This window comes from Poecilia reticulata, chromosome 21, assembly GCF_904066995.2.
Source record: "Poecilia reticulata chromosome 21, P_reticulata-male-v2, whole genome shotgun sequence".
NCBI classification, from domain to species: domain Eukaryota; kingdom Metazoa; phylum Chordata; class Actinopteri; order Cyprinodontiformes; family Poeciliidae; genus Poecilia; species Poecilia reticulata.
Genome location: NC_088850.1, coordinates 2,656,683 through 2,671,955, shown reverse-complemented (window position 1 = coordinate 2,671,955; position 15,273 = coordinate 2,656,683). Strand labels below are relative to the sequence as shown.

At 40.7% G+C, this 15,273-nt stretch overlaps 1 protein-coding gene across 2 annotated transcripts in view; it reads left to right on the top strand.

Annotated features, from left to right (window-relative positions):
• The window catches only part of galnt14 (UDP-N-acetyl-alpha-D-galactosamine:polypeptide N-acetylgalactosaminyltransferase 14 (GalNAc-T14)), a 145,991-nt gene that overhangs the window by 111,961 nt on the left and 18,757 nt on the right, over nucleotides 1-15,273 (top strand). For both annotated transcript variants that reach the window (XM_081602516.1, XM_081602517.1), the window contains exons 7-10: nucleotides 1,665-1,752; nucleotides 4,505-4,589; nucleotides 7,933-8,036; nucleotides 11,806-11,932. In XM_081602516.1, coding sequence (XP_081458642.1) covers nucleotides 1,665-1,752; nucleotides 4,505-4,589; nucleotides 7,933-8,036; nucleotides 11,806-11,932 — 404 coding nt within the window. The remainder of the gene's footprint in view (nucleotides 1-1,664; nucleotides 1,753-4,504; nucleotides 4,590-7,932; nucleotides 8,037-11,805; nucleotides 11,933-15,273) is intronic.

Here is a 15,273-nt window from a genome sequence, read left to right as displayed (position 1 = left end):
CCGGCTGAAGGCGCATCCAGCCGTTTGACCAAACTAATAGAGGGACACCACATGATTTAACAGGGGGGCCACGTCTGGCAGTGTTAGTGGAAGTGTGATGGAAAATTTGTACTTTTATCCTTGCAAAGAGCAAACTATGTCATCAGAGGTGGAAATATGTGGGCTATAAAGGGTTGCCATGTTGGGAGCGCTAACTTTGAAATGATTTATAACTGTTTCTACATGGTAAACGCAGGATTTCTGTAGGAGTAATGAGAGTATTCACTCTCTCTTGTTGGGTTACAGTGGATGTTTTCTGTCTGTTGTAGTGACATCGCCTCGTTTAAACTGGAATATGAAAAACTTAAGATATCCTTTGGTCTCCCAGCAACCAGCAGAGCCATGCTTACATGCATTTTGAAGCAGAAAGTTTATTGATTTGTATGCCCTAAAGGTCTTAGTGTGGACACTGAGTTTGCGTAAATGAAGACCTTTTTACCTTTGTTGTGCATTCCAATAGATTCAGTTGGTTTGGGAGCCAAAACTGCAACATTTATTTCATTTTTAGCTGCTGAGGTTTTCTTTCATACCAACCAAACTGTGAGCAAACTGTCCCTGTCCCTGCCTGCGGGGGCGCTGGACCAAGAAAGGAAACATAAAAACCCTGAAGAAGCCACTGAGTGCAACTTCCTTCTTCACAAAATGGAAACAAAAATTGAGTGGCGTCAGATTTTAGTGGTTAGAGAATTTATCTTTTGTCTTTGGTAAAAGACCATGAGCCATTTCTCCCACTAGTGCCAGGCTAGCTTATTTGTTTTGGTTGTATTTACCCAGAATGCCTTGCACTTGCAAATTGATTTTGGAGCTACAGTCACTCCAACCCAAGTTTTTAGCTCTTTTGGTCCACTTCAGAGTTTGACAATGCATCGACACCTCACCAAACAAACCCGATTTTCAATCCGAACAAACTAGAGTTCAGTTAAGGCGTACTGAACATCCCTGCTGGGAATAAAGCTTTAAACCAGTGTGCAGGGGGTCTAACACAAAAAGAATCCCACTGCTATCATAAAAGCAGCTTTAAGTGAGCATTTCTAGGTCACCTGCTTCAAGCATACCCCTGGAGACTAAAGTGTGTCGTTGTCATTGGAGCTTATTGGTGAAGCAGTTGGTGCGGCTATGCAATGCAGACTGCTAATAATTCTTGTAGATATCACTTTTTTTACTGTATCCATCATGTATAAAAATAAAACCCATTTATTTTGACCTTTTAACCCTTGAGAGTTTATTAAAAGTTCTGTTCTTTCTGAATCCATCCTAGTTTTTGTATTTCTCCTTTCTTTCATCAGCAAAGTGAATATAATGACGCTGAAGTGAAAAGAGCAGAAGTAGCGGTCACTCTCACCGCAGTAACTGCTTCTTGCATGATTGCTGCCAAATGACTGAAAATTCCTTCCAGTGTGAGAATTATCATGACCTTGAAGTGTGCCGTTACTTTCACACACAGATGAACACACGCTGAACTGGAAATGTCATTTATTGGAACAGGGTGTGAAGACAGGGATGTTGATAGCATCTGTCTTTGTTTTAATTTACATTTTCCTTCTCATTTAGTCAGGTTTCCCCTGTTTGTGCTTCAGAACTCAAAGTTTGGGTGAAAATGTGTTTGCTTTTCATTTTGTACCCAGGATCCGACTCGTGTGGTCAGCCCTGTCATCGACATCATCAACATGGACACCTTCGCCTATGTGGCGGCCTCAGCGGACCTCCGTGGAGGTACGAGGAAATGCTTTTCTCCCACCTTCAGTCAGAAAAATAAAAATGGCTTTGAGGTGCCTTCAGGGTATCTTATGATGGCAGAGAGAAACCCCTGAGGGTTTCTGATTTATGAGCGGGCCCTTCATGATGGGTTCATGAACCTGCTCTCTCTGCTCTGCAGCTCAAACGCCTTTGAAATATTTTCCTTTCAGCTTCCCAGCTCTCTGTGTTCGTTTTTTCTTTCTTGCTGGATTCCCAGCGGACGCTGGGTAGTTTGTTTCCTTCAGTAGGAGCTTGTATTTGAAACGTGCTCGACAGTCAAACACCTCACCATGAGCACTCATGCATACGTTCCCTTTCATTTTCAGTAGTTTTTACAATGTAAAGCTTAACCCTCCTATTATGTTGCGGGTCAAATTGACCCGTTTCAAAGTTTAAAAATATTTTTAAAATGGTTGCAAGTATTTTTATTGCATGAAACTTTTTCTATTTGTCTTAATAGGTGAACTCTACATATAAATTGAAAATTTATTCATTTTACACATTTGCAGCCCCCCCTGCGTCTACTTGTTACATCGATACTGTTAGGGTCAATTTGACCCGGCAGTCAAGTTAAAGTGCAAAAAAAGATTAAAAATGTCCAATTCTGTTTGTTTCCTTACAGCTATGAACCTTATTTCAACACACACACACATACACACACACACACACACACACACACACACACACACACACACACACACACACACACACACACACACACAAACCCATTTTCTCCCTACTCTCTTTACTTCACAATGAACTGCGAGAAAGCAGGTCTTCATACAACTTTTGACGGGAACCTTTTCTGTTCCCGTGGACAAACTCCACCCACACTGAGTGACACTCAGTAGAAGTGGAGGAAAACATAAATACTCTCTGCATGACTCATTTGTCTTGATTTTAAATGGCGGGTCAATTTGACCCGGAACAGTATGTGTGTCTCAAGTTCAATTATAAAGAGTGTCACCCTTTGAAAAAAAAAAATTAAATGTAATACAACATTTTTTACCAAAGATCACTTTCAAGGAAATTATTGTTTTTTGTGTCTAGGTTTTTTTCAGTGGACATAAAAAATGTAAATCCCATTTTTTATGTCCAAATGAGTAATTGAGTAAGTTGTCGTCATTAATCCTTAATTTCTGAGAAATAAAAAACATAATTGCACAAATTTTGATTGAGATGGTTAGTATTAGAGTTAATAATCAGATAAAAAAATGTTTTGGAGGAATTTTTTGGTTCCTGACACTATTGCATGATAAAACTCTCCCCGGGTCAAATTGACCCACGAACATTATTGCTGTACCTCAGAAACGAACATAACAGGAGGGTTAAGCACAGACGTTGGAAACAAATGGATTCATCCTATTTGATTCTCTCAGCTCGATTTGTCGGGTCTAGATTGTGTTGTTGACTTTCTGACCAAACTTACATTTTCTGGTCAGTAGGATACAACTATGAACTGAAATATAATGTAAAGTTTTTGAAAAGAACTCTAAAAAACTCAACTATTGTTCATTTCTGGATTTGGTTGTTTATGATTTTTCTTTCCGTTTATTTATTGATTTTGGTCGTTGTGTTTAAATTTGGATATTTCCAGTGTTAAATATTATTAACAAAATTAAAATTTATTAGTTTTAGAGAGGAAATATCAAAATATTCCTTGAAAATGGTCTCAAAATAATAATGTTATTGTTTATCCCAATAATTACTGGGAGAATTTATTGGCCAACTTTACTTGTTATTGTGTTTATTTCTAAAATCCAATCATTAATATATTCTAATAGGTTTTTTTCTCCTTTGTGTTCACTGGTTCTTATGCAAGCCTGATAGGTAATTATGAATTATTGATTAATCAGATTCTGAATGAATTACTCAATAACAGCTCACAGTTTGATTATATATCAGAAATCCTGCAGAATATTCCGTATTTTAAGCCTGACAGGTTTATGTATCTTCATCTGAGCTGAAACAAAATGAGCAGAAAATAATTCGGTGTTCTATCACCCGTCATCATTTCAGCAGCCAATCTCTCCTAAGAGCTTGAAACTTCCTGTTTCCTGCTATTATCCTGTCTTATCCTCATCTTCCTCACTTGGTGGCTGCAATCAATGCCAGTCAGTGGTGATAATCGTCTCTCCAGCCCAATCAGCTACACACAGAGGATCGATGGTCAGAGATCATTTCATAAAGGCCTTTCAACTGGAGATAAAATGGTGGCTCCCAATATAAAATGTGATTTTTAGTGATTCTGAGTTTATTTTTTATCACATTTTGACATGTTAATTTATTTATTTTTAATCTCGGTTTATATTTGGGATGCACCGATCCACCAATACCAATATCTGAGGTTCAGTATCGATGCCGATCCGTCACAGAAAAACAGCTGAACCGACATGAAATGTTTATTTTTTTAAACACAGACATGAATTTACTGAATTACAGATTATTATTCAGATGAACTTTAATCTTTACTGTCACAAAGTAACGATTTAGAACATGGCACTTCAGATTTCAAACAAGTTTCATGAATAAGTTTAAAAGTTTCTGCATCTGAAACATTTACTATCTCTTCTCTTTTTTTATTTTACAGAGCAACCTCTGATGAAACGTGATAATTGGCTTTATTTCCACACATCAGCCTTCGTCCTTTAAGCCGTTGCACATTCGGGCTGTCTGCTATTTGCAGCATTATGTGATGCTTTCACGCGTTTCTGTTTTTATCACTCAGGGTTTGACTGGAGTCTCCATTTTAAGTGGGAGCAGTTAACAGCGGAGCAGAAAGCACGCCGGACCGACCCGACCCAGCCGATCAAGTAATGCACAGAACACATTAAATCCTGACCCAATAAAACTTTATGTATGACATGGAAAGATGCTTAAACCGAGGACCGGTCAGAGACGCCCTGACCTCAAACATTAACACGCTTAATAGTTGATCTGCTCTTGTGAAGTTTGGCATTCATTTGAAGTTTTCATTATTAATTCTGCCGTTCAAGGTTGAAACAGCTTCCAGTTCTGATGTTAACGTGTTTATTGCTGATGATTTTTCCTCAGGAGAGCCACATAAACAGAAATGAAACTATCTAACATCATTTCTAGGAGTAAACAGCTTTAAGCTCTGAACAACCTTTAATCTGCATTTTGTCTGTAAACCAGGTTTATTTTTCTCTGGACATGTTGAATCCCAAGATAAACTTCTTTCAGGTTTATATTGTTCATTTTCAGGCTTTAAACGTATTATAACAGATTTCTTCTATTTTTGCTTTTTTTATTACTAATTGCAATATTGCATAAAGATAATGCTTTTTTTATTTTATTCACTAAGGGAAAAATCTATTGAACTATTCTTGCAATAGTTCAATAGTTCAATAACATTGTTCTCAATAACAATGTTATTGAGAACATTGTGTTCATTTTGAGGTTGATTTATTTTAATTTTGCCTAATTTAAATCGCTTAGATATGCTAAAAATATATATAATTTTTTGTATGTCAGTTTTCATATTGTTTGATGATCTGATGAAGGTAAAAATATGGAGACTGCTGCCCTGTGATGTGACTGTAAATCCGTAAAAAAGGAATTCGGATCATTTCTACCTGCAGAAACAACAAAACGTTCCTCAAAACAATTCAACACCAGAGTTGGATTTAAGTATCGAATCACTTCCTTCCAGGCTATTAGCAGATATGGAAGCCGTTCCGCGTTGAGCGTGTTGGTGAAAGTCGTTGTGGGCGTCTAACCTCCATCTGCGGCTCCAATTTTCAAGCTTCAGCAGAAACTTTTAATTGCTTCTAAATGTGCGCCGTTTATGTGTGAAAGTGAGCAATAATGTGTTTGTGTGGTGGAATAAGATGCTGTTAGGAGTCTGTGTAGAAAGGCTTGACATGGAGGGTACACTGGGGGGGGCAAAGTAAGCTTCGGGGGCCATTTGTGGTCCTTAGATGGATTTTGTGCGGCCCCCAACTGTTATTCAGGAATCATACAAATCCAGCACAATGCAGATGGAGACTTTTTATTTAAAATCCAGGTAAAATTATTATGGATATAATTTTCTTCCAGTGGAAAATGTTAGGTACAAAGTATACATGTTTTATAACAACATTTTTATATATAATAAGCAGAACATCATTCATCCAGAGACTTTTACTGGAAAGCCGACATTTCTGCACCCAAATCAGCTTTTATCTGATTCCTTAAACATGTCTAAATATAGAGAGTGTTTGGAAAGTTGAATCCTGTTCTTATGCTGAGGATATATTTATTAAATTGAGCCATAAAATGGGAAAATGTCTTTATTTAATACAGCTAACATGCAAAATCCTTTTTAAGTTCTCATTCTACATTAAATAACGTCTTTTTCCTACAAAATAAAAAAGGCAGCTGTATTTTCTTGATTTTAGTGTTTTTGTTACTTTTTAAGGACTTTTGACCCGACGTTTTTGACAAAATGTTTGGACATTCTTCACTTATGTTCAGGATTCCTAAACTGTCCTAATGTGTGAGTGTGTTCATGGTCGGTTGTCTCTTTATTAGAAATGATTCACTCCCAGTTAGAAAACAAAGTTGATTAAAAACAGCCACATTGCATCTGATGGGACCGTCTGAAACCCAAACAACTGATGCTTAAGAAACTTCTGCAAGTCAAGAAAATCTGAATGAAGAGGGATGACTGTAGACTGGCATCATTCTGAAACAATTACAGTGAAAAATCCCATTTTGTGTGTCAGGACCGGCTAACTGGAGCGCTGCGGCGTCCTGCTGCAGCCTGGATGACAAACGATGCGTGTCTGCACCTCAGCGGTCAGCAGCAGAGCCCCGCTCCTCCTCAGTCTGACCTGTTAGTTCTGCAAATGACCGTGGCCACGACTCAGAAAAACCAATCCAATGAAAAATTACACAGCTCTAATCATTAATGCGGGGAGACTTTATTACTTAGAAGCAGTCCTAATGAAAAACTTGTTTTTTCCACTTTTGTCTCCTCATCTGGGAGCCAAATTGTTTCTCTTTGACTTTGTGCATTTATCCTTTTTTACAGGAAACTTGCTAATGTGTAGGGCTGAAACAATTCCTCGAGTGATTCGAGTACCTCGATTATTAAAATTCCTCGAGGAAAATTGACCTGCCTCGAAGCTTTGTTAGTTTATGTTTTATCATTTAGCGCACCGTGTTTCAGCCGGAACATTATTTGCGTTGCGCGGAGCTCTGACTTCCGCCTCTGAGTTGTTGACGGAAGCTACGTGTTAGCGGCATAACGTCCAACCTTCAGGTTCGGCCCGCGGGGATTTTACTGATTGGTGATAATTCCGGGTTTTCATCGTTTTTGTGGGACCAATAAACATCCTTAAAATGACCGGCGCGATGCCGGGAGTTCGGCAGCCTTTCTGCTCCGGAGCTGCTGGTTGAACGGCGGGAAGAAGCTGAGGAGGATTTCTACAGGAGAGACTGAACACGGCGGGCGGCTGAGGGTTGATGCTTACAGGGTAAGAGCTGCTTTACGGACGAACCGCACAATAAACTTATATCATCCCGGTCTGAACAAACGGGAGGCGGAACATGGCGGGTAGATGAGTTTCTGAACGGAGGAGCCGTAAACATCCCGTGTTGCTCCCCCGGTCTACAAAAAAGTAACTGGTAGGGAAGCTCAAAGGTGGAAAAAATAGACTGATGTTGATATCCGATAGTAACACTGGTGTTATGGAAGATTTACCAATATTTTATTTCATAATTGTTTTTATCCGATTACTCGATTAATCGTAAGAAAAATCTATAGATTACTTGATTACTAAAATAATCGTTTACAACAGCCCTACTAATGTGTTAATAACTCTTTCGCTTTATATGACGTCTGATCAGCCTTGAAGCTCCTGACGTCCTTTCTTTACCAGGTCGCATTAATGCAGGGGACACACACAGAGTTACACACAAATATGCAACTGTTTCTTTCTGAATAGAAAGTCTGGATAAGGTTCTAGAGATATTAATTACAGGAACACGAAATTGGCCATAATATGATACAATCTGTTGTTGACTGATGTGTAAAATATCATCTTCTGTAATCTGTGGTCCTGAGATTTCAACATAATAGATGTATGAGGGTGAGAGGAACCAAATGAAAGCAGCTGTTTTTTCTTTCTTTCTTGTGTTTCGGTGCGTCAGGACGCCGATCATCGCAGGCGGGCTTTTTGTGATCGACAGATCCTGGTTCAATCATCTGGGGAAGTACGACACGGCCATGGACATCTGGGGCGGAGAAAACTTTGGTGGGAATAAACACACACACACACACACACACACACACACACACCTGTCCGACAAACCTCGTCAACACCTCAGACGTTCAATCATCAAACTGCTGAGTTTTATTATGGTTTTATCTGACAGAGCAACACAGAGTAAGAAAAATTGTTAAGAAAAGGAAAGTGTAATAATATTCAGTTTTCTTTCCTCCGGTTCACATCCTGTTAAAAAATCTCCTACTCATTCTGACCTTTTTCTATCCTATAATTAATATATTTTTAATAATCACACAATCAGCTCTACATTGTTAGGAGTTCAAGAAATGTCTGAGCTTTTCACATGTTGAAGTATTTCTTAGCTGCAGATGCATCAGGCGTTCAGTAAAGGAAAGCTGCTCTTGTGTTAACAACTTTATGGCAATGAAATGTTTATTTTCTTATTCAAAACAGGAATTGAAATATTTGTTTGCATTTTAAATGTATTTTTAACATTGTATAGAATAATCTTAAGTTTAATGAATGATCTGCAGTATGTGTGTTTTTTTTTATCTGGTTAATCGTCAGAACAATCGACGGAATAATCGATTACTAAAATAATTGCTATCTGCAGCTCTAATGAAAATGGCCCAGTCAAAGTCCAGACCTGGCTAGAAATATAACAGTTTGTAGCAAGAGTGGGCTGCACAGTGGCACAGTTGGTAGAGCTGCTGCCTTGCAGCAAGAAGGTTCTGGGTTCGATTTCCGGCCCTGGTCTTTCTGCATGGAGTCTCCATGTTCTCCCTGTGCATGGTGGGTTTTCTCCAGGTACTCCGGTTTCCTCCCACAGTCCAAAAACATGACTGTCAGGTTAATTGGTCTGTCTAAATTGTCCCTAGGTGTGAGTGTGTGTGTCTCTGTGTTGCCCTGCGACAGACTGGCGACCTGTCCAGGTGACCCCGCCTCTCGCCCGGTACGTTAGCTGGAGAGGCAGCAGCAACCCTCCCGACCCCACTGAGGGACAAGGGTGCAAGAAAATGGATGGATGGATGTAGCAAGAGTTAAAACAGCATTTTAAAATTAAAACTCTTGCATCGTTTTCCTTCTATTGTGAAAAAGTTCAAGAGTTGTGAATAAATTTGCAAACCTGAGTATATTTGACAAAGACAAGAAAAACCATTTGAACTTGTTGGAGTATTACATCACCCTCCGTTAATGACGCAACCAATCTGCTACTGGAGCGCTTGACGCAACACGTTTTCCTGATTGTTTCATCAACAGTGCTGCAGCAGGAACTCTGACATGTACATTTAATTTCAAAATATTCAGATGATCGAGTTTCTCTCTGCTGAAATGAGAAGAGGAAACAGACGAAAACGCAGTTTATCCATGAAGCTTCTGGACTCATTACTGTCAGAGAGCGAGGAAGGTTTCACTGCAGAGGCATTTAGAAGTGGATTTAACTGAGCTGTTAATGGCGTTTATGTTCCCAACAGAAATATAATATGTCAGCAGAAATAAACAGAGACAACAAGAGACTAAATCCAATCAAATCTGTTTAAATGGCAAATTTAAGAACAACAGGCGTCGGCAAAGTGCTGCACACAAAAACAGCAAATAATAATTACAACATAAAACAAACACTGTATAGAAACAAACGAATCTCTCACTCTGTATTAAAAGCTGGTGAGCAGAAATATGTTAGACTGATATTATCATTCAGATTTGTATTTATTTTTTTACTGGTCTTTCACCTTCCTGGACTTTTGCAGTTCTGCTGATTTCATGCAGCACATTTCATGCACCCTGCTTCAGTTTAACCTGCCATGTTTCTGTTTGAAACATTTTGACAACCAAACTGTTTAAAATCTAATAGAAATGTCTCTGAAGGAGCAGAATTACTGTATTTATGAAATGATTAGGTTTCCCTCTCTTTAATGAGTCTTGTGACGTGAGCAGAGTGAATTATAGAGCGATTGGGTTTAGAGAGCAGGAGTCGTCCGTATCAGATGGATGAAGGTGAACTTTCCTCTGGGCTGATAAAAGTCCAGCGTTGACATTCCTCCAGCAGAACATCTGGCTCTCCTCCTGCTGCTACCTGCAGAGTGTGTGTGTGTGTGTGTGTGTGTGTGTGTGTGTGTGTGTGTGTGTGTGTGTGTGTGTGTGTGTGTGTGTGTGTGTGTGTGTGTGTGTGTGTGTGTGTGTGTGTGTGTGTGTGTGTGTGTGTGTGTGTGTGTGCGTGTGTGCTGGGTCTCTGGCTGCTCTGCTGCTGCTCTCCTCAGATCAGTGAAACACTATTAGCCTGTTTTCTCCCTCCCTGGCGCACACACTCATTGCTGCGTGTCATGTCTCTGTCAGTCTCCTCGGCTCCGTGTCGGTTATCTCCTCATCTCGCTGACTCTTCTTCTTCTCCTTTGTTCCATCTGCTGTTTCATCTCTTCTTCCATCCCTGCCTCCAACTCATCAAACTCGGCCTGTGCTCTAATTTCCACTTCCTCTGCAGCTCTTCTTCTGCTCTTACAGTCAAACTTTCTAAACTTTCAAAGTGGAGAATCTTTGTTTTCTCTGCTGGCCTAAACTCATCGATAGTTGAGTTACAAATCAATACGCACAAAAAAAAAAAACAATTCAGCTTTATCTTTTACCACTGTATTCAGAAACACATCCAATGTAAAGGTGACCTCCATCCATCCATCCATTTTCTTTCACCCTTCTCCCTCAGTGGGGTCGGGAGGGTTGCTGGTGCCTCTCCAGCTGGCGTGCCGGGCGAGAGGCGGGGTTACACCCTGGACAGGTCGCCAGTCTGTCACAGGGCAACACAGAGACACACAACCATGCACACACACACTCACACCTAGGGGCAATTTAGACAGACCAATTAACCTGACAGTCATGTTTTTGGGAGGAAACCGGAGTACCCGGAGAAAACCCACCATGCACAGGGAGAACATGCAAGCTCCATGCAGAAAGACCGGGGCCGGGAATCGAACCCAGAACCTTCTTGCTGCAAGGCAACAGCTCTACCAACTGCGCCACTGTGCAGCCCGTAAAGGTGACCTATTACGGATTATACAAAACATGTTTATTACGTATTTTTGCACAGAATGGCTCTTAAGGTCATACTAAATGAGCTGTTTTAGAAAAAAAAGAGGAGTAAATTTCTCCCAAAAATTTTTTTGAGATGAATCTCAGAAATTTTCTAGAAAAAACAAGAAAATTTCCGAGCTCAGAAAGTTAAAAAATTCTTCCACTTTTGGAAAATTGCAACTTCCAAGTTATTTTTCTTCCCACAAAAAGAAAGTGTTTATAATTTGACATATTTAGGTTTGACTTTGGATTCTTTAGTTTAGTATATATGTGGATCTCACTATTTATTTAAGCATTTCTCTTTTCTTACATTTTTTACATTGACTAACTGGTCTCAGGAAAAATAGTTTTAAAACCTCTTAAAGATTCATGGCAATAAATCCAGACGATGTCATTGTCATCTAAATATGATTCTGTACATTTTGAAAGTCTATAAACTGCAATAATTATAAAATGTTTTCACATATGGGAAAAAAATGGCTGTTAAATAAGCAGATTTGCACAAATTATTGATGAAAGTTATAAATGGATTATTGAACTGTCTGCAGGTTTGTAGTTTGTTTGGTTTTAGTGATGTGGATAATGAATTATTGGACATGTAATTAATTATTAGACTGGCTTTCCAGCTGTACATAACCTGCAGGAGGACGTGGTGCCAGCATCTCTGCTTTTCTCTGTGTAAAATAAATAAACAGTAAAGATGTGTGTGTGTGTGTGTGTGTGTGCGCAGAGATCTCGTTCCGGGTCTGGCAGTGCGGCGGCAGTCTGGAGATCCTGCCCTGCAGCAGAGTCGGTCACGTCTTCAGGAAGAAACACCCGTACGTTTTCCCTGAAGGCAACGCCAACACCTACATCAAGTAAGACTTTTACAGTTCGACCACAAACGTGTCACTGCTGTCTCCTTACAACAACAGCGAGGTCTAAATCCAGATGTTAGTCTTTATTTATGTGATGTTACTGAAGGAGAGCAAATGGAAAAGTCAAATATAATCATAAGAAAAAAATCCTTTATGATCAGAAGAGACGGAGATATTTGTTGAGGTAAAGCACGGTGGAGGTAGCATCATGCTGCGGTGATTAAACCCATAAAATCTATGTATAGAAGAAAAAAGAGGACAAAATATCAAACAGACAGCTTGGACACAAACATTTTAATCTCTAAAAAACTTAAATAACTTGATTTTTGTTACGCTTCACATCGTTCATGGACTAAAACTGGACATCCGGCTGAGACAGCCGTGGTGTAGAAGTAAGAGGTTTCCTCTGTGCTGCAGCCACCGCGCTGCAGCCACCGCGCTGCAGCCACCGCGCTGCGCTCGCGCCTTTGTTGAGGTGGATTTACAGCTGCCCGGGAGCCTTTGAGCTGCCACTACAATATTATCCCATTAGCATAAGCTGTTTTCTTTCTGCGCGCCTTTCAAACGGAGACATGTTTACAGGCAGCCCAGCAATCCATTAACATGCTCAGAACACGTGAATTGATCTGGTATTAACTGATCAATCAGGGCTGTAAGCAGATTATCTCGCCTTCAAATGATAGAATCAGGTCAGAGTTGATAAGGATTAAAACAAATAAGGAAATGAAACGCTGATAATTACAATTAATTGCTTGTTTTTTAAACATGCAAGTCATTATTACTGGCCTGAGCCGATGGCTGCTGGTAAACGGTGAACATGACAAACTGGGAGACGTGAAGAAGAGCAGCAGCTTAATTGCGACACTCCATCACCGCGTTACTCGTGGGATCCACTAAACGCCGCAGACCGATGATTTATCTCAAAGATTATTCCTTCAGCTGTTCACTCACTCATTAACCTCTGTCTGTAAGCAAAACATTAAAGCTTCAAGGTGTGGGAGTTGAGTTGGCGGCGCGGTTTAATTGGCGGCGGCAGGCTGCGGTGGCGGCAGGATGGAGCTCCGGCTCTCTGGCTGCCGAACGGCCCTTCAGAGCCTGGCGCCGTCCAAACCGCCCATTAAAGCTTATTGTTTTGTGTCAACTGCCTATTTCACAGCAACACAGAGATGCTTTTTTTCCCCGCTCTTTAGTTGTTCATTTTTTTTGCTCCCCGTCGGTCGTTACCGAGGCAACATCTGTTCTGCGAGGAGGATGATGACTTTAGTTTGCATCCCGACGACCTGATGTTTGCATCTCTGAAACAGAGCCGCGTCGCTCCGCTGCTTAATTAGCAGGAAGCTTCTCTGTTGGCAGACAGGATTATGAATTATGCTCCACCAAAAATTGCTGCTTGATAACTCGATTACAAAGATTATGCTGTTTCCTTCCTTGTGCTTTGTGTAAAAGCGCGCGCGCGCGTCTGGAGTCGCTAATTTAAAGCCCTCGCGCGACACGTATTTATGTTTCTACGCCCACAAGCATTACGCGTCCCCTCTCTCTGTTCCGCGTTCATTAAAGCGCCGCGGCCGGCGCGTGTAATGCTCATAATGGAGGGTTTCCGTCAATTCAATGAGATCGCTCACAGCTCAGAGAAACTCTGCTAATAGCTAATTACAATAGAGACACACTGAGAGGGAAGGGAGAATGAGACAAAGGGGGAAAATGGGATGAGAGGCAGAGAAAATGGGCTTCACTGTTGCAGCAGTGTGGGTGAGTAAAGTGCAGTGGGTTGAATAGAAATGAGCTGATGGGATACAGACACAGAGATATGATTAAAGGATGATATAAACATGGTTTCATGCCTGAAAATATGGAAGAGGATTATAGGGCGACTGAAAACAAAAGAAAAAATTCTGACTTTTTTCTCAGAGTTCTGATTTTTTTGTACTTTAATCTTAGGTTTCTGACTTTAATCTCACAATTGCAACTTTAATGCAGTGATTTTTTTCTGAATTTTGTCTTTAATCTCAAAATTCAGAGTTTTTCTTGCTTTAATCTAAGAATTCTGACTTTTCTCTCAGAATCAGAATTGTTGAAACTGTTTATGCACCATCAGACAAATCAATTCTTAAAACTCCATCCATCCATCCATCCATCCATCCATCCATCCATCCATCCATCCATCCATCCATCCATCCATCCATTTTCTTCCTCTTATCCGGGGTCGGGTCGCGGGGGCAGCAGCTTCAGAAGGGAGGCCCAGACTTCCCTCCCCAGCCACTTCTTCCAGCTCCTCCGGGGGAACCCCAAGGCATTCCCAGGCCAGCCGAGAGACATGGTCCCTCCAGCGTGTCCTGGGTCTTCCCTCCTCCCGGTGGGACCTGAACTTCTCACCAGGGAGGCGTCCAGGAGGCATCCTGACCAGATGCCCGAGCCTCAACTGGCTCCTCTCGACGTGGAGGAGCAGCGGCTCTACTCTGAGTCCCTCCCAGATGACCGAGCTTCTCTCTCTAAGGGAGAGCCCAGCCACCCTGCGGAGGAAACCCATTTCGGCCGCTTGTACCCGTGACCTCGTTCTTGCGGTCATGACCCAAAGCTCATGACCATAGATGAGGGTGGGAACGTAGATCGACCAGTAAATCTTAAAACTCATCTCTTCCAAATTTAGCACAAGCTTTCAGTGTTAATAAAAAGAACGTTTACAAATCTGGGAGCATTTTTATTAGCTTTTTTTGCATTAAATTAAAAATTATTATCTTAGATTATCTATATCTAAGGATGCTGTTTGAATTTTGACAGATTAAAACAGTATTAGAACTCATCAGAATTGTTTTCATTTGTTTTCCAGTAGCCCTAATCCTCTTCTGGATAAAAACATGTTAGCATTTCATGTACATGAGAGAAAAACCATCGGAGAAGTAAACCGTTAGCTCAGACATGTGTAGCCGCAGCCATCCATCATCCAGATCTCATGGACGGTGGGCCGGGTTTCCTCTGCAGCAGCCGCATTTAAACGCAGCAGGTGACCCGGCCGAGCCGCCTGATGTCTGTGTTTATTTGTTTTCTCTGTCCTTCCTCCTGCAGCCTCTTCTTCATTCACAACATGATCAGAATCAGAAACGACTCACAGAATGCTGATGAGAGAAAGTCCTGGTCGCACAGGAAAACACTAAAAGTCCTCATCAGCTTCTCAACTCTACTGTCTGCACAAAACACATCAAATAATGGAAACCCTTTGATTTTCTACTCTGACGTGGTTATGCGGAGCATTTAGTATCTTACCTGCAGTATACACCAGTCTGAGGGAGCATTCCTATACATATTTATTAACAAATGTTCATGTATCAAAGTCTAATCTCTTT